This window comes from Pogonomyrmex barbatus, unplaced genomic scaffold (assembly GCF_055798465.1).
Source record: "Pogonomyrmex barbatus isolate J1 unplaced genomic scaffold, ASM5579846v1 scaffold2, whole genome shotgun sequence".
Lineage (NCBI taxonomy): Eukaryota > Metazoa > Arthropoda > Insecta > Hymenoptera > Formicidae > Pogonomyrmex > Pogonomyrmex barbatus.
The window spans coordinates 19,471,852-19,495,215 of NW_028297116.1; the positions used below are offsets into that span (position 1 = coordinate 19,471,852).

The window sequence follows — 23,364 nt, forward strand, 5'->3', positions numbered from 1 at the left end:
AGTGAGCATATATGTACGTATGTCGATACAAACGGCGGGTCACCCACTTCGTTTTTCATGAAGAACACGTACGTCACGTGGCCTGGTCGACCAGTTCAAGATTCCCGAACTAGCGATAGATCGACCTCAGATATACCGTAATGTTAGCGAGAAAAACATCACGTCTTACGGTAAAATCGTAATTTATTTATTTGGCGGTCATAGAATAGCCGGACGGCTAAAAGGAATTTTCTTCTTCAATATAACGTAATATTTAAATATTACTCAACAATTATAACAATCGTAAATAGTTTATTTAAAAATATTATATTTATTTAAAATATTTAACGTTTTATCTATATTTTCTGCCTATCGCAATTCTTACGTTACAGTTACTTAACCGATGACACGATGATACGCTCTCGTAATTTCTTTACTGTTACTTAAAGATATACTTTTAAGTTACATGCATTAAATTTAAACGTACGTTCTTAATTTACAATTTCATAACGGTGAATGGCGGAATTCCTCGACATCACTCATTCGTCTCGCGTATGTTTAGATCAAGAATGAGCGGTGTAGACTAGTGATCATCAGCGGTCTGCTGATTCACTCTAACAAATCTATCCGTAACACGAAGAAGCGTTTATCAAACGGGGTCTCCTGAAACTATGCTAAGTTATGTCGTTCGTTAAATATAAACGCATGGTGCAACGACACGGGTTTTATGTATGCGCGAGAATAGCATGCGGGTTCGTGACTATTATTGCATTTATCTCAAAAAGTGCGACAGAGAAAGCACAATAGCACAGACGATTGCGCGCAGAGGTGCAATAAAAAAAAAAATAAGACGCGATGCATTCAGCAATGTAGGTTAATCGATGTAGGGCTCGAAGTGGAGCGAAACCCGCCTCGCATCGTCTCATAATCCGCACCGGAAGGTAAAACGCCTCTATGGTGACCTTCGGAGAACGTCACCTCCCGTTTCGCTTTCCTTTCTCTTCCGTTTGGCACCGAGCCGCATGGCGACGTGCGTCAGAAACGCGTCTCGCACGTGCGGAATGATATTTCGAGCACGAGTTTTTTCGAACTGTCATTCCCTTGAACTAAATAAGATATAAATTTTACAGTTCTTGGTGACAATATTTTAATGTATTAATTATTTGCATTGAAATTTATTTAATTAGAATAAAATTCTGTTAAAATAATGTTATTATATATAACTTTTAGAAACATGATATAAAATGCATGTATGTTTACTTCACTTAAATTTAATAAATAAACAAAGAAAAATTAATTTATCTATTTAACAAAAGCTGTTTCTAAACATATGAAATAAATATGTATATTTATTTTAGATTTTAAATTTTTTATAAAAAAATAATAAAAACTTTCTATTTTTAGATAGCATTAGAAATTAATAATTTTTAACTAAAAAGCATATTATATATTGCTAGTTTACGATAAATGATGAAAAATTTTTTCGAAAGAGAAGCCAATTATGCATGGTCGTAAAACTCTATTGATACTTTATCGATCGCTTTGGCATTGTTTCCACTGCTCGTTAACGTATCGTTAAACTTCAACGGAGACCATAATTGTTTGCATTCATTATCATTATTTGTATAGTCATGTATGATGAGACCATTTGCGTTAAACGAGGGTACAAATACTATCAGATGATAACTTTATATTATTGCAAAAAATGTTTCAACAGCAATAATAAATCAAAATCGAAATACAAATCTATTGTGATAAATAACGATAACAATTGTTTATAAGAGAAAACATCCCATCATAGGGTGGGAATAATGATAGCGTAATTTACATATGAAGCGTAATTTCGCGCAATCGCACAATCGCGCGTTACAAGGCCTCTCGATCCTTGTTTATTAAGTTTATCGGGACCCGTTACATTAACACTAAGAAGGTGGGGCATTTTATGGTTTCTTCTTTGAAACACCGCACAGTGTAAAGTGCGCATTGCGTAATGCAATGTCGACCATTGTGCTGTGCGCCATGAGAAAAAGACAACGACATTGAGACGCCATTTTTACGGGATTGCGTGAAATTTCTGAATGGCCCTTCGAAGATTATGTGAAACAAAGAAATATAATTGCACCAGGTTTGGGGAATTGTTAAAAGAAACATAATTTTCACATGATATTACAACATAATTCGCATACAACAAAACTCGAGCGAAATGTAAAAATTCTAGCGAAACAAATCGTCAGAATAAAAGCGAGACATAAAAATAACGTTTTGTTTAAATAATTGTATAATTATGTAGATTATGGACAATTATTTTATTTATAATATTCTACCTATTTTCTATTTATAATTTGCAATAAAGGAAAGTTGACCGTCAAACAAATTCTTTCGTTGTTCTTTCGTCAGCAAAAATACACTCGTGATAGCTTATCGGTCTACTTAAAAGTCATTAAGTCATTAAAATGCAATAATAATATTAGCATGTTTACGTCACTGCTATATATATTTAACGCGAAGTAAAACGCCGAAAACGCAATGAGCAGCTTCCAACGATTTCTGCAACGGAGCAGCGTTGCAAATCGATTAAACAGTGGGGACTATCGCGCAACAGATGTTGCGTTCAGATGGGGAGGTCCATCTTCCTTTTGCTCGCGATAAATCTATCGTTCATTAAGTGGGTGTTACACGTGGGGTCGAGCGCGATTAGGCGATTACGCGCTTTCGCGCGAGTAGGCGCAGTTCCGAGCGATAGGCGAAATCACAAAGGGTGCGTCTAGTAAAATTAGGGGGGATTACGTGACCCATTCATAAATGCTACTTAGCACCTAATAAATACAGTCGATTGAATTTGTTGATAGAGAATAAGTGTTTGAATTAATCTCGAAGGAGAGATTAATCTCGAAGGAGTTTGTACTTTTCGAAGTGGAAACGAAATTTCGTAATGCAACATCTCGTATTAAAATCTACAAACTCAGAGATTAAAAATTTCACTTTAAAGACTTAAAGTAAGGCAATGGAAGAACTCTATATTTTTTTTAAACGAGTGAGATATCTGTCGTATTAAATTATACTATCGTATAAATTATGATAAACGAAAAAATCGCTGATACTCATTCAATTCTTGATTTACAGTATCCTGCTAATTTTTTAATTTTCTAAAACTCTCTCTCTCTCTCTCTCTCTTTCTTTCTACAAACTTTGTTTATTTTAATTTTGAAAATCAAAGATTTAATTCTTGAACTCATTTAATGATCCGTTATCGTCTCGACTGACCAGTTGGGGTTCCAACCAGTTGAGGTCGACTCAACGTAAATGAAGTATCTCGATAATTGCGACCTGGATTTTTATAAAAATACTTAAAGTAAAGTATTGCGAAAAGGATGTTCCGACTATGCGGCACATCAGATAGCGGTCAGCACATCGTCGTCTTGATTATCGCGTGACGACCGATTATGATGGAAAGTTGCACATCGAGTAAGAGAGTACGGCGAGCTAACGAGCATAACCGCCTTGTGCCGATTCGCGCTTTTGCAATTGGATTTTGAAATGGTTTCCCGATCGCGATTCATGACGCGCGCTCAACAAGGATGGTATCGAAAAGCACGCTGGCCGAATGTAATGTTGTAGCTGTTCAGTGAGTATCTCTCGTATGCGTACATATTAATGTAATTATTATAGTATATAATAATCACATTTGATGTTATTTGAATAGTACAGCTGATTCGTATCGACATCACTGTCAAATCACATGTTAAATCATTACAAAGATATGTATAAAACATACTCATAAATTGATAAATCATGATTTATCATTATTTTTTTTTTTTTTACTTTTGTTTTAAGCTTTTCAAGGTCTACAGGATTGCGATAGAAATTTATTTTATATGAATGAACTCCTACTTTGCATTTGAAATAAGTAAAAAATGAATAATTTTGTATTTTGAGATTCAAAAGAGAAATTTTCAATTATTTTTAATAGAATTCTGTCTAATCCTAAATAAAAATATTAAATAAATCAAGAGATCTGTTGTAAAGGTTCTAATTCAGATCAAAAGTAGAAAAAAATTTTGACTTCAAGTTTGCAAACTTGTAAGATTTGGCTAAGCACATGCGGTTACAAAATTGCACTCTTCATTCATATATTCATTCAAGAATGTAAGTTATTTGATTTGATTAACTAAATAGTTATTGCGCGAACAATCTGTTCCGAATATTTTTCAAATACTTCAATGTGTTAATCATTTTTTTCAATACACGTTTTAGGAACAATGGAGTTAATCGAATATTTAACAAATGTCGCGAATAAGATTCCGTTTTCGTTTACATTGAGTTGCATTTCGGTCGCGCGACTTTTGCCACTTTCACGATCGATCGATCGTTACCAAATTCCTCAGAGTACATTACACTCGATGTCGAGCGTTCACGGGACACGCTCGCGACAATCGCGCGCGACCATGCTGCGATTCACGAAGGAACGGCGCGGCGGTTTCTAAACTTGGAATTTCTTTCCGAGCAGTAAAATCGGTTGTCATTTCACGAGTCGCGATCGTCGCCATTGTAGATGCCGACATAAGGTGCTTCGTTCTTATGCCTGGTGTGAGTTCCTCGCCTTTTCTGCCGGCGTGGCGGTGCGCTATATGTAATTGGGTTACGAGAACGACCGTACATTGTTACGAATGCTCCTCCGAGCCCAATTAGACGGTCCCTCGAGGTTATCCTGTTGTGTTAACAGCGTTTTGTACTTTGACTCGAGCTATTTTTCGTCGCTTACCTCATTCAAGGTTTATGATAATTTTCACGTTCTTATCAGCAATTGCATTGTACGCTGCCTGTCGTTAATGGTCGCGAACATTAGCGCAATACAATTCGTATGGAAAATATTCATGGAAAAAAACCGAAGTGATCTTGAAACCGTTGTTGCAAAATACGATTATCTTATCACCGTAAAAACTGCGCTGCGCAATACAAATCGACCGGTACCGAATGTTGATTACCGAAAACATAGAGTCCGGCGATATTTCGCGTTTTCCTAAAGTTAAGTTAAATGGACGCGATTTTCAGCATCATTAAACTGCGATTTCAACACTGTGATGCGCCCGCCGTCGAGCAATGTCATGTAATTACTCGATGCTCCATATTCCGTCGTGCAGAATCGAAACGCGCGCGGATCGTTCAATAATAAATCGCCAATAAGTCCGTTCCAGTTCCGTCAAGATGACCCAAATAATGCGCTTTTTGAACATCGCTGCAATAATCGGTGACAATTATGACAGTGTGTGGGTAGCAATGCGGGTCATTGGGCCGCACAAGAGGTAAGAGAAAGAAAAAAGATGAAGGAGGAGGGCACGAAAGATGGGTACGTTTTTGGATAATGACCCACGCATCCTGCATAAAACGGATAATTGAAGTGGGTGCAACGTGATTAATTAACGTCCACGTATAATCGACCGTTGCGCCGGCCGACCGGCTTTTATATCTCGCTGACCGTTCGCCCGACGTTTCACATCGCCATGAGACTGATTAATTAAGTAACAACTGTCCGTTGGATCATCGATGGGCCTTTATTGCGCCCTGAAACTGTCTGTGCTACGCGTAATACTTCGGCACTACATCGCCGAGAGAAAGTTTAGTCTTTCGCAAAAAGGAAAAATGCCCGCGGAACGCCGATTTCTTTCGCAATAAATTTTCCACGACACGATCGAGAGCCAACGTGTTATTGGCAACGAGGGCCACGCGCTAACTTGTCGCGTAACATCGATATAGCGTAACATTTACGATCGTCCGACTCGCTTAATTGTCATACCAAATTTCACGTAATCGCGTTTAATTAAGCTCACGGAAATGTGTGCTGTCTGATCACAGCTTTTTTTTATCTCTCGAATATTTTAGCATTTGCATGTAGCGCGATTATCATCGACGTCAAACATGAACTTTCACTTTGTGCTATTTCTCTATGAAAATAAAATTACAATTACAAAACAATTAAATTATTTATTTCAAATATAAGTAATCAATATGTAAAAAAAAAAGAATCAATCAAATCATAGATAGTATTAATCGGCAGAGTCTTAGTATCGAATAATTTTTCCTTGTTGAATTAATATAAATTCAAGGTAAATGCTTATATCACGAACTACGTGTCGTTAAATTACCGAACTTGTAAGTCCGCTCAAAGCTATACCTAAATTCCCTTCTTCTTAATATATCAATAATCAAATTTAAAGTCGATTCCCCCACTCAACGAAATTTTAGAATTTAAATCAATTATTAATTAAGCAGTAGCCTTTTAAATCGTTGCTTCAATTGTTAACAAAACATTCAGAAATGTTTAAGAAATTATATAGTATTCTATGAATCCGTGAAAGTTTCGAGAAATCACCGTCAATTGAAAGGTCAAAATCTAACAAGTCCTATCAATACTCGTTATCAAAGGACGGAAGTAAGAACCTGCTTCCAGTGATGTGCTACCGCGCCATCAATTGATAAAGGAAGACATCGGTATGCACTTAGTAGTGAATATTCAAGTTTCACTCGTCGTATGAAAGTGTTAATCGACTCTCCATCATCCATCTTACCAGGTAGTAGGTGTATGACTTTAATTGCGGAACTTATTCAAAGAGGCCTCCGTGTCTTTAAATTAATGACTGCGATCAAATCGACCCATTACACAACGTCAGCAAGATTCTATCGATTAACTAGGCGGCAAGTGTCAAGATGAAGATAATTATTGCCGTTACAGTTCATCTATAATCTATTTTAATTTACGCGCCATGCTCCGTCGGTTGTGAAGATTTGTATCGGTTTGTGAAACATTCGAAAGAAACCCCAGCAGACGGCGCCACAAGATTAGCCGATTGACTTACCGATCATAGAGAGAGCTCTAACGATCGAATAATTAAAAACCGGTTTATTAATAATTATTGTTAGTATCTCAATTTTAAACAGTTTCATATAAGAAATAAAGTATTTCAGAATATATTTTTATAAAAGATGAATATATGTTTAATATAATGTTAGATGTAGTAAGGAAATATAAAAAAAAATCTTACCGACTGAGTAGAAAACAATTAAATATTGTAATATAACGATTTGTTGCGTCTATTTTAAATTATTAAATATGGATATGGAGCGCGCAGTTATTTGTGAAATGTTCGTGAAAATAACTTAATATTTATCAATTTTCAAAAATTCATTCATATTTTAACAATTATCTTTTTGCTTTAATTATCAAAAACAAATTTAAAAAGAAAATTAATACAAACAGAGGATCAAATATGTTTCATAAAAAGCACGAGGAGTGTTTGCAATACTTCCACAAAACCAAGAGATAAATTTATTCAGATAGGAAATTAAAATCCTGCTCTTATGAATTTAATTTGCACAAATATCTACAAATATCAAGAATGAATGTGTAGCTAAAGTTCAATGAATATCTTTATCATCGTGTGTCGTCCTCTATTTCGAGAATGCGCTTTCAACCTGACCATATTGAGTCTACAGGTGCGAGGAATAATCATTTTCGTCTTCCTCTTTTTCGACACGTCGTCACGACTCCTTCCGCGTTACTCCTTCATTCTGCTGGTAGATAAATAAAAAAAGAAGGAAGTGCGGACACTTGGAAGAAGTCTTTGCAACAGTCCGCCTGTCACAAAGGAATCTTTTATTATCTCGCGCTTATTGCAGCCACCTTTCGAGTCCTTCGCGACGGAATTTCTTTCGCATCGAAGCGTGACGGGCGGTTCAATGGGTCGCGAAAAAAGTGAAATCTTCTCTTAGGAGAACGACTCGATTCCTCTTGGGGCTCTTGGGGCTCTCCTTTCGATTCCATTAACTGCTATGGGACAATCAACGCGCATGTTACTTACCATCGACGTAAAATAAAATTTTTCAAATTCTCGCTCATGAAGACGTGCCGACGTCAAGTTCGTCGCTGTATGTTGTGCGTGCTTCGATAGAATATCTTCGCCCTTCTTGCAAAGCCACGATAATATCTGTAATTAAATAAGTTAAATTTAAATATATTAACTATGATTTGTAAAATATTAATAAAATATTAATTAAATCAATTAAAAATCAATAACTATTATAGGAAATTTAAAAATTTTTTTAAAATTTTTGTTAGAAAAACATATTGTATATTTTATATATAAGTCATTGATGGAAATTAGTTTCAATAAATTTAAAAAAATGCGAAAAAAATATATTTCAAACATTCAGTCCATTCAAAAGATTAAATTATTTTTATTTTATTACGATTTTCTTTTTGACATCAACATTGGAAATAAGAATAATGAATTAATAAATTGTGATGGTGCAATTGATTGATGCGCTATTTTTCATTGCAGTCGTTTTAATATTTCTTATTCTTTAACAAACTATCGCAAACAAGATTCAGTGCATATAAAATGCTGCTTTAAAACGGAACGGACCTTAAAAGGAATAAAGAAGTAATTTACGTGAAACGTAACAATTATCTTATACTCTCTCGTAACAATTATCTTATACTCTCTCTTGAATCTCGCAACTTTTCCTTCAAAGACATTCGTGATGCGAAAACATACTTAGAAATGTCTATTTCTTTTTTATACATGTTTTATACATGTATATACATCACACACACACACACACACACACACACACACACACACACACACACACACACACACACACACACACACACACACACCACCCACCTACCCCACACACACACACACACATATTATATATATATATATATATATATATATATATATATATATATATATATATATGTACTCGTCACGCTTGAATTAATGTCAATCATTAAGTAATCTGACAGAAAAGTTCTTGTAATGATGAACTTGTATCGAACAGCCACTAAAACACAAGTCCATTCTCGAAGAACAGCGTATATACTTCATTCGACACTTGTAAGAATGTTGGTATTTAATACAGTAGACAGTAAAAAAATCGCTGCGCATCCAAATTTGCTGGATAATTAAAGTTTCTTGTCCCGATTTTGCCTATTCGTGAGTTTGCAAACACGCGAGAATTATTTACTTAATTATTTATGACAATCATTCAATAATATTATTTACGGGATATGCACATCCATGTATCAAGATTATCTTGTTCTATTTCGATCATTAATTCGCGTAACAGATGTCTATTGATAATACCGCGCTCGCGGATGGACAACTCTTGCCACGATTAATTACGTAATTCCTCTGCAAGAAGATCTCTACCGATGCTCGCGATATTCCTCGTTATGCAATCGCATGATCTTCATTATGACGTAACCGAATAATCGTACGACAGAATCGATTCTCTGATAACGATCGGTCCATGTCGAACGCATGTTCTCGCTCGGTATTGCCACATTTACCGTCATGCTCCAGAACTCTCAAACAAACGATGGACGTATCGTTCGGGGAATTATTGCTTATAACGACTTAATGCTCGTTCCGAACATATTAATCGTCCGATTCGAACGGTATACATTTCTGATGTTGGACAGTTACAATGAAGAAAAAAATTGCAAAACGCAACAAGACCTAATATCAGACCCGAAATGTCAAAATATATTACAGACACTTGTCTCAATTAGCACTCACGTGAAAGAGACGATACAAATAGAAATATGTATGAAGCAAGTTGTCGAAAGCGACAACCGTGATTTGCAGCAACGTAAATCTTGAATCCAATTGAGACATTCTACATGGCAGACATCTTGCTATTCTTTATCATTGCACAATAAAATATCGATCCAATTAAAAGTTCGAGAGAGATAGATAAATTTCAATTTTATTTGTGGATCTCTTCATTCTTTTTCCTAATTAATAATTAACCTCATATGTATAATCCGACTCATATACCATCTCTGGCTCGATGTCACCCTCCGTAATGCTTTTACGTTCACCGCGGTCGTTTCACCTGTCACACGCACGCCGTCCACCGAAGCGCGTTTCTTGGAGGGAATTTACGACGACGACGTGCACGTCGAAGATCTTACCGATAATTAGATCGCTTCTACGTGCGCGTCGCGTCTACGTGATAAATGGCTAATCGTCTCACCACTACGCAGCAACGAGCGAAAAATATGCGGAGATAATTAACGGCAGCAGTCGAAGGAGAACATACTGTGAAGAAAACTGGACAGGACAAGCAAGGGAAAACATTAAGAAGAAAAATAAAAACAACTTTTTTTGTTATTATCTGATTTATACATATAAAAACATTGTTTCAATTTCAAACATCATTCAAAAATTATTTATATATACTTCTTATCAAGGTAAAGAAATCCCAAGAGATTTTCTCAATCTCAGAATGCTTTTTGCAAGAAACTCAATACTTTATATTATCTCGGACGTATTATCTAAAAGAACTATTTCGCACACGAAATTATATCGTAAAGATGAAGATGAAGATGAAGTTCACCGTCAGGATGATGTTCACCGATGATGTTCGTAAATATGAGACAGAAGCTATGCACAGACAAGCATCAGAAATGTGGAAGAAGGGGACTCCGCCTCTGCGAAGAAAAAGGTGGACCTCTCGGAGGAGCATGATTGGGTCCGAGGAGAAACGGAAACCGCTTCGATCATAAGCAAACCGTGGCTTATTTGGGTCACTGGGCCGCGTTAGTTGAGCCGACGATCGAATGTCGTGCATACGGTTCTGCAGAACACGCGGATCTTTCGAGTGTGCAAACTACTTGTCTGTGGGACGGTAATGTGGGAGCGGGCAGCGAATTTCGCGTATCGACTCTGATCATGTACAGTACGGATTTATCTCACGCATAGATCGCGCCCGAGAATCACGCACATCGCCGCGATTTCTAAGTAAATATGCGAAGAACGGATACGCGGATCTGTGCATTGTACAGATTAGAGAATGGTATTTGTGTCTCCTGCGATGTCCACTGAAAAACGTTCAAGCGTTTGATTTCGCCAAGCAGGCATTTGTTGTAATAATAATAATAATAATAATAATGAAGAAATATAAAATAAAAATAACGACACTTGCTTTTTAATAAAAAGATTTCTAAAAAGTAATTTCGTATAATATATAAAATTCCATTAAAAAAATAGAATATAAATCTTGAGAATATCGTAATGTGATAAAGAATTGCTCATTCATAATAAATAATTGGCGAAAAAGAGTAATTATGGCACAGAGCTTGCTATTCTTTTACTAAATGCAGATATGTCAGAGGAGCACCGGACGTTTTTGCAACTTCTCGAACGTTGAGTTATCGATCGGTCGGGGAGGCTAACGTGGGAAATGAAAGTTAAATCACGCGCTAACTAATGTACACACTTGCGCCAGCCATAAAAAGATTATAATATATCATCATCCGGGAATTATATACATTAAAGCCGCCGGTATTTAAAGCAGGCGTACAAATATTTTATGCGCGACGCGACCGGAGCGTGACGCTTGACCCAATTACGAATTTTTCAGATCCTGTCGAGCGCGAGGTGAACTGTCGACATGTCATATTATATCAATCGAAAGTATCGGTTATCGAGCAACGCATGCAGAACATATGTGGGAAGGTAAAAACTAAATCGCCAAAGCAACGTGCGTTTTACGCTTGTTGCAGGATTAATGCTGTAAATCATCAAGAGTCAGAGTTGCATTTATCGATCCTAGCGGAAGCGATCACTCTTACACTCTGGAATCGTAAAAAGCATGAAATCATGAAAGACGATGAATCTGATCTCATCGATATATTTTCTTTCTTTTCTTCTTGATTTTTTTCTTGATATTCTTGTAGATGTTTAAATTTATTGTACTCGGAGAGACAACATTGCTTGTTTTAAAGAAATGCAGAATTGAATTTAAATGTAGAATCTGTAGTGTAGAATCTGTTGTGTATTCATGAAAAATGAATTGTTAAAAGATTCTACAGATTCGTGAGATATCATAAATATTCACACAGTGAAAAGTATTACAAGAACCGAGACCTTTTACTATACGGTTAATGTTAAATTCTCATCTCTCGGTGAACACGGTTCTGATATCAACCGTGGAGTTGTCGATGTAAAGTGGAAAAAAGTCAGGCTCGCGCACTAAAAAAGTCACTTGCATTGATTTGAATATCATTAATGGATTCGATACGCCACTCTCGGCTATCACTACCGGCTATTACGATCCTCGTGAAATGCAACATTGGGTCCCGTACCGTCCCGTTAAGGGAAAGATACACGGAAACCTCTTCGATCATAAGCAGACCTTAGGTTATACGGGTCACTGGGCCGTGCTAAGTGAACGACGATCAAATACCGTAAACACGTGTGCGCACGTAGCGTGTGTACGTGTGCGTGAGCGTGTGTCTGTGTGCGACGAGGTGAGTCAGGTGCGAGCGTGCAAACGAACGTTGCATCGAGCCTCCTCCTCCTCCTCCTCCTCCTCCTCCTTCTTCTCCATCACCTCCTCCACCACTATCTTCTACTCTTCCTCGCCGCAACATGCAGCGATCTCACGCGTCGCGACCTCGACGTGGACCGCGTGCGTTTTATCTCACCTCCGCACGCCAAAGCGTGCAAACGCGCGCGCGAGCGTGCACGCCTAACGGGCGATAGGTATTTAGGTTCCGTCGTGGCGCGCGGCTCTCTACCAAGCGGCGCTTCCGCATCTGCGGCGCATCTTCTCACGCGCGCGACGTGGACCGCGCGATCGCTTATCGCTTATGGAAAACGCGGCGTGTTCGATTCGATACCCCCGGACCGTGGTGGTGTCGTTATGACACCATCTCCGCCGACTACAACGCCGGCCAATTACCGATACCGTGTACGTTTGGAGGAAAGAATGACCGCGGACCGCAAGCATGTAGGAGTGGGTGACGCGCTCGACCACCTGGTCCACGATATGCGCAAGAGAATTGAATGGATTGAATGGCCTTTCGGATAAATCGTCGCTCGGCGCAATCGAAAAGGCGTATCTCGATGGTGATTATTTGATTAGAGAACCGTTTGAGAAGCTTAGATGTTGTATATGAAATGGAAGATACGCACAGGGTGCGTCTAATTCTATAATTCTCCGGAAGAGGTTTACAAAAGCGGCGAGTTATTGTCAATGGTTCGATACTTCGAGATACCTCTATAATGATATTAAACTGCAAGGAGCTTCATCAATTTTCGCAACACATACTTCGTACGTAACTGCTCAAAAATATTTTTTTATCATTATCATTATTAAATATATTTTTATCATTTTTCTAAACGCAAAAATTACAAAAAAAAAAATCCATGAAATATTACGGAAGACTGAAATCTCAGATGAATTAGATGTCCGTAAATTATCTATATTATTTTATTATTCATATTATAACCGCGTTATTTTGTCATATATGTGTTAGTAACAAAGATACTGCTTATCGCGTCGAATAGTCGTAAGTATCTCCGTATCTCACTTAATTGCCTGAACGTTCACACGAAAGTAAACCGTGCACGCGAGAGCTAATTTGATCGAAAGTATTTCGAGTTTTTGCCGCGGAGCAGCTTTTATTCGGACAGATACCGAGCGAGACGTACATAATTCTCCGCTTCCTCTCTCACCTCGCGATGAAGATCTTCGTCGCGGTAACGACGTATCTTCCAGAAACCTGCGCTTTACGACACCGCCTCGTTTGAGTTTCGGGACGCGAGCCTCGTTTTATCGTCCCAGATTCATGGCGGCATGGCTTGTCGGCGAACGAAAGGAAAGAGGACGTCGAACCAGGAACACGATCGCTTAGCTCGGAGGGCTGCCGAGACCCGGATTTTTATCCGCGCGATGACAGAACTATCCGCGCCGGTTCGCATGCCACTTTCTTACGGCCTTCTTCGCCCGCCTTACACGAATTAACACGTCGCGCTTAATGCATTAATACATACGATTTGCGCGTAATGATCTTCGCGAATTCCCGGAACGACCGTGAGGCGAAATGTTCGAGCGTACGAGTTGATCGGTCGCAAAATACGGGCGTAACTCGCGAGAGAAGACGGTTTAACGATTTGGAGAACGACGCGCTCGAGTTGACGAGTTGGACGTACGGTTAATTTGAATTTTCGAGATGCCCGAGACTGATTAAAAAACGAATGACGCGGCCGCCGATTTGTCGACAGAGAGACTTCGCTGCCGGTATTCAAAGAGCGATTAATTGAAAGTTTCACCCTCAACGAGTAGCTCCGCAATTTATCTTCGTCCGCGTGACGCACGCGTATTCCTGCTGAAAGCGGCACTGAATATTCGACGAGATGCCTCTCGGCCATGAGATCTAACGAGCAAAATTAACACCTAATTTCTAGCCACACATCTGTGGCACAAGTGTTAGGTATATACATAATCAATTAACCCGCAAAGGTTCAGGATGTCTAACTGTGTTCACGACAAACGCAAGTTCAGGCTTCAACTAACTGAAATCAGTATATAACGTCGATTATAAATTAATCCCCATTATCACAGATAGAGAGACCAAATCTCTATAAAAAACGCGTACCAAAATAAAGCAATAAATAAACATCTGCATATATATATATATATATATATATATATATATATATATATATATTGAATGAAATCACAGTATTCTATTTACATAATTAAGGAATTAATTATGTAAATGTACGATAACATCACGTATCTCGCTGCTAATTAGCAAAATCATAGCACGAATCGTAAAACGCTAATAAATTGGATGGTAATAAAACGAGGTAAAATATTTCTCAGGAAAATTTATCAGGAGAGAACTTATAACATCGTGGCGTCCCATGGAGTTGGGAAGGATTGATTGTCAATAGAGAACAATCGAGAGAAGCGAGGCGCCGTTTCGTCGAGAGGGACTGTGCAGTGTGAGGTTCGACGCGCGATTTATTCGTTCGGCCATTTTTCGAGCTTTGACGTTGATACCATCTCACTATGGGACAAGCAGTTTGTTTCTCCGATCTGTACGCCGCGAGCCCAGGCCAGGATTAATAGCTCGACGCGGTCGATCGCCGGTGTGGGCCGCCCACGCGAGAATCCGCGATTCGCTATCATTCAAAGTTAGTTTGATTTTCGCTTTGCGCGACGTATATCCTGTCAATTGAACCGTAACGTACATAAAATGCGCGTGGATGGCTGTCGATATGATCAAGTTTGATTGACGTAGTAATTTAGATATCAAGTCACCGCAACGCATACTGCGAATGACGAATGAGGGATAAGAGATAAAATATTATATCTTACTTTAACAGCATAATTTATGCTTTTGATATACAAGGTGTTTCGTAAGTCACTCGGAAGATGAATGGGGACCCAAAAGCAAGAAAGAAAGTTGATATAACATAGGTATGAAAATGCATTGTTTTCGAGTTATCGCCATTTTTATGTTAAAATTTGAAGTTGCTTTGCTTTTGAATTTTTTTGTCAAAATTGAAAGAAGAGATGGTTTTTATGAGTTTTATAACATAATTAACAAAAATTGCGGTATCTGTTTTAGCTATTCAAGATGCACAATTGTGGAGTCCTGATATCTGCGAAATGCTAAATGCGAGCTATATTTAAAATTACTAAAAATCTTATCTTATTAATCTTTAATAAATCATTATATTTATGTTAGCTCGTTTAAAATATCGAGCGATATTTTAAACAAACAATAATGATAATAATTTCATGGCGATAGTTGCCACGTCTCATATGTCCATCAATATTCGTATATCAATAAACGGCAATTGTCAATCATTCTCTTGCAACCTGCATCATACTCTGAGTCAATTCTTGAGGAACTCGGAAGATCGAATCGCTCGTCGAATCGAATTCCCCGATATCGCACAGGCGCGCAAGTTGTGCTGTCAAGTTGAACGCGCAGTTGACAGCGCGCTATCAGTCAACAGGGAGACATCGGGAGACGAGATGTGGGAACATCGTAAGATGAGATTTATTGACCAAGTCCCGATCATGAATAAAATCTGAAGCGGAGATAGCGCGTACGCGCGCCAGCGAATATAATACTTTTGTCTATCTAAAGATTAATTCGCCTTGGACTTAATTCTAAGCGTCACGGGCGTAATATTGCCATGTATAAATCGCGAGCCGATGATTGATAGAACGTGTTCCATACGCCGGTCGTTGGTCATCGGACAGACAAATTAGAATACTTTATATTTATGAGCTATTTAAAATTTTTAGAGACTATAAGAGCGTAACGCACGCTGCGAGATTACTTGGTGCAATTGCGATTTAAAGGACTCGTATCGTGTCGATTTAAAAAATAGGAACCGAAATTCGTCTGGACGGCTGGTGATTGAAGATATCGATGGTAAGGCCAGTATGTATGTGTGCCATGCGTGCAATCAACGTCTCGATGAATAATTGTACCGCCAAAGGCTGTTCTTACCACGAACTCTCATCCTCTTTTCCGTCGCAGAAAAGATGGGACTGCAAACGAGACCCGGTACGATGATCCAATATACAAGAGAGAATATGTAAGAAAAAGAAACCACCGCAGATGACAATCGAGAATGAACAAAGACGAACGATAGCTTCTAAAATGTTATAATTTGCCTCACCACTTTCCTATAATTGAACGTTTAAACACAGAATGGCAATTATCATTAATAATAAAAATATAGTAAAATAGAAAGTTCTATGCAAAGATGAAAAGTAAAATACATTAACATTTACGTCGAAACTATTATTACACGCGGGTGAAAACTGTCACTTGATGTCATATTTCAAGACACAATTTATGCTAATTTCTTCGTACAACTATAATCTTGCCATTTGCATTATTATTGATGAAAATAGATATTACGACAAGCAAATTATAATTATAGTATTAAATGTCGGTTTATGCGTGCGAGAAAATAACGTTCTTGTCATAATCATTTAATGCGCTTAGGAAGTAAAATGCTCAGTGTGTGGCAACTAGTTAAAGCTTTTATTACACTTCTATAATACTGTTATGAGTTTGCGTAATGTAAGCATTCAGATCACTACACAGGACTACATTACGTAGTTCGATAAAAATCTGGCAACACTATATCACCTTCAATTTACGATCTTATTTGAAATGGCACTCGTTAAAAACAGATATATTCGTATAATGCATACCACATAACATCTCTGACTGAATTTACAAGTTGCGGATATAAGAAGCATAATGTTACCACGCCAAAAATTATCTCCGCCATAAGTATCTTCAAAGATATTCATTCCGCATTTAAAAATTCAGGTAGAATTTAAATAAAACTTTATTTATAATATCGATGTAAATTTTCAGTAGAACAAATATTTTTCACAATTTTATCACAAAATAATTTCTGTATAAATTTTTTAGACATCTATATACAAATTGTAAATTGTGTTTTGTTTAATTTTCAATAGATCCTGTACCGCAAAAAATGCCATTGCACAAAATTACTGTTCAGTGACCTGATTAAATCTGTAAAATGCTCGATAATTAATTGATCGGAGTATGATCGCGCAGTTTCGATGCAACGGTAATTCCTAATAATGTGGAGTTACGGGACAGACGAGCGAGCTCGTTGCAGGATGTCATACATAGTAAACAGATCGATACGAGACGCACAAGGACAAATGCCATTCCGATGCAGACGCGTATACGAATGTGTAGCGACGCGACAGTTATCGGTATCGTCGCGGATCTCGTTGCAGGTGCGCCGTCGATTGGTCGGTGCCACCCCGATCGTGGTTAAATAGCAAAATAAGAACAAGCCAAGAAGAAATGCATGAAGTAATGAGGATACAATTTACTCCTAATAAGAAGATACGCATCATATTTTACGAGTGGACTTCTCGCTTCCGCGCCATGTACAACATCCCTCGCCATAAACCTGTTGCACGTACTCCTGACCGTAGTCCTTTAACCATTAAAAGGCACGAATATTTTAACGAGCGGAAACATAAGGACGACATAATCTTTAGGTTCTCGATATCTTCCGCGGAGTCCGTTTTTGCAAAGCGGCTTGCGATAAGACGATAATAAGGTGAATATGCGCGCGTATATCTCGTAAAATTATATAATTTCTCCCTTAAAGCAATTGGAATCCTAATTAAAACGAGTGGAAAAGAGTTGTGTATATTTAAACACATTTTCCCCAAGCACAGAAATATCTGATTCTTCGTTCTAAGACTAATTCTAGAAAGGATCGAGAAATCGGTGGCACGAATGGGCGAAAATGCGACTCGCAACTCGCTGAACTCGGAAATTTAGATAAAACGGGCTTCCATTAATCGCGCTATTAAACTTCCGGTATCAGCGAGTTCATCAGGACCTCCTGCTCTAATGGCATCCCGACTGCATTCTACTACCGAGTTCACGTCTATCGGTGGTAACGATTCAAACGAGGGAACTGGGCTCAGCATATAAGAGGGATAGACGCCAACTGATTACGCAGCTACGAAGCTAAGAAAGGGACTGCGCTCAGTATGTAACATACGGAGAGCGAAGGAGTAGAAGGGAGCCTCTACGGAGAGAGAGTTAAGATTATAGTTATTACTGTAATAAAGATATATAGTTTGTTTGTACTCCGATTCGTCGAGGAGAGAAGGGTTCTTCGTTCTCGCTGGTCGGGTTCGTTACGATTTATTTGCCCGCGAGTCGAGGAAGTATTATTGCCAACCAATGTGATGTTGAAATCTTGATATCATCAACTTGTTCGAGCATTTCTTCCGAATAATTTGTCAAGAGACTCGTAAAATTCTCCAATCCTAGAAATCTCAGACTAATAGGTGTGTCTATTTCGTTTGTCCTTTTTGTTGCCTCGGAATCCAGTTGTGTAGATTGCACGTGTAATTACATAGATATATAACGAGAATTCCAGCGAGCCGATACGAAAGTGATATCGCGTTCTATGCAAATATTCGAAAGCGTTCTGTCGAGAATTAAGCTCTTAAAGGAGAATTTCATTCGTGATACGCGGGCTCGTAAAGTATCGCTCGCACGTTGTTACACGGGAGCGAGAATTTTGTTGAAAATCTAATTTACAACCGCAGATTGCGACCGTACAGATTACAGGTTATGGATTACAGATTACAGGTTACAGACGCTCGTTACGACGGTCTGCCGGTTATTCGCAGGTTCTAATTTGCGGCGCAAAAAAGACATCGGTGCCATCTCCAATTCCGATAGAAACCGAGTCTTATCTTGGTATCATCGCTTGTTAATCGATTACATTCGATTTGTTTATCAACGTTCACGCGACGTCCGCGGTGATCCGATGACGTTTTTCCCCTCGAACAAAATCTTCCCGTGGGAACGTTCAGCCAGTTGCCCATAAAATGCGCCATCATCTCGCGCAATGCCGAAAATAGAATGTCATTCTCATGGGTCGACGGACTTACGTATCGACAAAAGAACATCAATGATTCTGAAAATAAGGTGTCTTCCATCTTTCTCTTTTCAATCGTATCGATATCCCGATCTGATAATTATCGACAGACATTCTTTTATTGCACCAACTGCGAAAATTCTCACGAATGCAAAAGAAATAAATGTTCATTTCACGATTTATCCATTAATAAAAATTCTACCCTAAAAATTTTAATATAGTATAATAATAATAATAATAAATCAATAAATTTTACATGTTTTTATGTATATTTAAATTTTTAAAGCAAATTTTAAAGTAAATTCGTAATAGACGTCAGAACTGTTTTATTATCATTGACATACTTGTGATATAAATACAGACAAATTTAGAAGTTTTTAAAATTATAATTAATAAACTTTTTAATTTGTAAAGTACTTTAATCGCTCATTCGTCGCTTATTTTAGATTCACTCTATCTTTATCATTTATCTTCGTCAATCGAGATGATTGATTATAATCGCGAGAAGATTTTAATCGATAAATTAATAAATGAACATCTGGAACAAAGTGTCTCCAAGTATATCCTATATAATCTAAGCGATATTAAAGCTGACTCCACCCTAATGCATGCCATCAAGTTCCACCGTTCCCTTTTCAACTGTTATTTACGAGGGGTGGAGGGAGGGCGGATTAAAAAAGCAATTTCAAGAAACACGAAGCAAAGCGAGACGCTATCACGCGCGACACAGCGTTTTCTCGATAAGATAAGGCCGCCTGTAACAGGACCACTTATGTGACGGCTCTTTAAGCTATTCAGTACCAGTGTACGAGCGTGAAAACTAATTACACGTGTACACACATTTACACGCTTGGCACGACGGTTTCACGGTGCTCGCTTTTCCTGTTTACAAAACAGCGCTTAGCAAGAATAGGGGGCTATTGTTCGAGATGTTGTCGCCCTTTCGATCATGCTATGAGACAGCTTCTTGTATCGCGTACATGATATGCTTTAATAATCCCTATTTTTTTTAAGGGGATAACGTGTGATATCGTTTAGAAATCGTTCACACGAAATGAGAACAGCGACATTAGAACAATGAATTTATAATTTCTAATAAGAAAAACAATTTGATAAAAGACAACAGTGAAGTCAAATCTTGTAATATGTATCATAGATATAAATGATTAAAAAAGGAAAAATATTAAATATTTTCCATATTTTTATTATCATTCTGATCATATATGCACATAATTCTATTCTGATTCTCGAAAAGTAGACCTTCTCCTCTTGCAAAACATGTTTCGAAATCTAAGAATTATCTAAGATGAAATTACAAGTATGCAAATGATGATTACCGTGACATTACATTGCTCAATCACATTGGCATCGATTGATACATCGCTGCCTCTGGATGCTACAAATCATGAATTTCTCCGGAGATTACCTAAGTCATACTCACTCGATGCAACGATCGAGTCATTTTCGTTATATCCTACCAACTATCAGCACAGCATAGTAAACAGGATTAGCCGGAAAGCTCACGATCAATGTGATTTCCAATATAGAATAGGTACATAGAACACGTTCTATCCACGGAAGACTAATGCCGAGGGAAACTAGAAGTTGCATTTTCGATCGGTCACTTCGGTGCTGTGAACTATTGTCACAGCAGCGAGCAATTGGTCACAATATAATTCGCGAGATGCATAATATATTGCGAAAATCAAACGGTAATTCGCTAGACAAAAGACGCCATTGGCTAAGCGTAAATCATCTCAGGATCCCAAACTTGTCAGGACGAAAGAGAACCCTTCTCTCATGCCACCACCTTCTCTCATTTTTATCTTTTCCTTTTCTTCTCTCCCTTCATTTTTATTACACTGGCAGTCTCTCATTCGCTCGGCATTGTTCGGTGGCTCTGTGTAGTTTTTTTTAAGAGACCACACAGCATGGTCTTCGGCGATCGCGACGACGCGGAGAACACCTCAAGAAGTCATCACGGCCTGCCATGGACGAGCGTTCTGCCAGCGGACCGGTCCAACATCGAAAACCAAACCCGAGTACCTGTCGCGTTGCCCTCCAAGAGTGGCGCGATCAGTATCTCGTCGACAATCCGTGAAGGATCCTCGAAGCAGGTCCGTAACACTTTTTTCTTCGATGCACGTCGTTTATAACAGCCCGAGGGAAGGAGACCACGTCGATAAAGGATCGGCCGTAAGTCTCGGCCGGTCGAGAAAAGAGAGATATCTTCGTTTAATGATACTGGATGTTCCCCGGATAAGCGATATGCGAAGGACGATAAGTAACGGGTGAGCGGGCGCTGTAAATTGTGGGTCATCGAACGTGAAACGCCCCAGAAAGCAACGCCGAGCGCGATACTTTCCCCATGACCAATTCATGAATGGAACACGGATTAATAGCGGACTACGGCGACGAATGGCGCGTTATCGGATATGGCGCATCAATGTACCGTGGATCTTTTTTATCAATTAAATTGTACGGCGGCTTGTAATTGAAAGAACGAACGTACAGAGTAACATTGTCCGGCTGATAGACAGTCCGGGATACATCATTAATTTAGAAGTAGAAATTAATCACTGTCAACGTCGGAAATGAAGAAAAAAAAGCACCGCCTAGAAACACTGTACGTAGCATGAAAATTCTTAAGTTACAGAACGGTCGTACGAATTGTGATAAGCAACCGCTTCAAACTCACTTCGACTCACTCGTATCTATACGTGTCAACGAGGAATGTCCACGAGATATTCCGTGGCCCGATCTCATGGCAGCATATTTTTCAGTCGGTCGTCCAACGCGACGTTCCGACAATTTGTCATCCACTCCGAAGGTCCGGCATCCGGAAAAGCTCGTCCCAAAAAGTCAAGTTAACGTCGTTCAACGATCGCAACGGCGACAGAGCGATGCTACTTCTTCGGTCGTTAACGGGCCCGTCCGAGCGTGCATCCGATTGCAGTGCATCCGATTGCGAAGAAATTCACTTGCACGAGAGACTGAGCGATTATTGACACGCCAACAGCGAGCTCAATGCCGGCTTCCGTTCCGGCCCGCGCGCTACGTCCGTTGCCGCATTCGGATGCTGCGGCAGAGAAGGGATCACTGATGCCCGGACTGATCTCAGGTTAAGACGTACCTACCTACGCTACGCTCTGGGAACCATACGCCCCACCTATCATGCACGAGTCTCCTGGCACGTTGTCCTCTGTTACACCTTCAATTTCCAGAGATACATACATAGAAATCGAGACACGATCTCCCTTAGTACGACATTTCGATTCCGGTGTAAAAATTTTACTGTTTTGAAATCACATAACTTTTCGTAAGACTTTTTACGCTTTGCAAATAAATTTATTAATGTTATGAATTTTAAGTTTAAAAAATTATGAAATATGTTTCACTTTATAGATTTCTTTTTTTCGAATTATTCCCAGCTTTTTATTCCTAAGCAAATACATACATTAATAAAGATTAACCAAATGCAAAAAATTGCGACAACATGCCACCTTAAAATATGCGCATAAAAAGTCACGTCACATTAAACGGTATTGTCGTCGCAACTTGTCGATGCTAATGAGAAATACCGCAAAGGAATTATAACGTATTGACGTTAATTTTATTTCACAACAAAAAGATTATATTTAGACAGTGACGATATTATATCTGATTACGTAAAAATATAAAACTGGAGTAGAAAATCCATCATTTAAATTCACAAGTAAGAAACGATTATTCCTCGATTATTACACAAAACCGTAAAAGGGTAGAACCGTGGTAGATCGTAGAAAGATTAGAAGGTCCCATGCTCCGCGAACGTCTTGGGACGCAGAGTCGTGCCTGCGGTCGGGACATGCATACTTAATGACGCGACCGGGTCTCGTAAAGCTATTTCTTGTAATAAGAATCTTCCAGCGAGCGGATCTCGAATAAGTATGACCACCGGCAGTGGGGAATCCGACAACTCGTGCCGTATAATTCACAAGATCGGCCGCGTTCAATATGCAACACTTTGAAGAATGCTCTCTCTCTCTCTCTCTCTCTCTCTCTCTCTCTCTCTCTCTCTCTCTCTCTCTCTCTCTCTCTCTCTCTCTCTCTCCCC

The 23,364-nt window shown here is 38.7% G+C and overlaps 1 protein-coding gene across 2 annotated transcripts in view; it reads right to left on the minus strand.

The window, feature by feature from the left end:
- Positions 1-23,364, minus strand: part of LOC105422275 (uncharacterized) — a 284,608-nt gene that overhangs the window by 37,942 nt on the left and 223,302 nt on the right. For both annotated transcript variants that reach the window (XM_089076728.1, XM_089076729.1), the window contains exon 13: positions 7,836-7,961. In XM_089076728.1, coding sequence (XP_088932854.1) covers positions 7,836-7,961 — 126 coding nt within the window. The remainder of the gene's footprint in view (positions 1-7,835; positions 7,962-23,364) is intronic.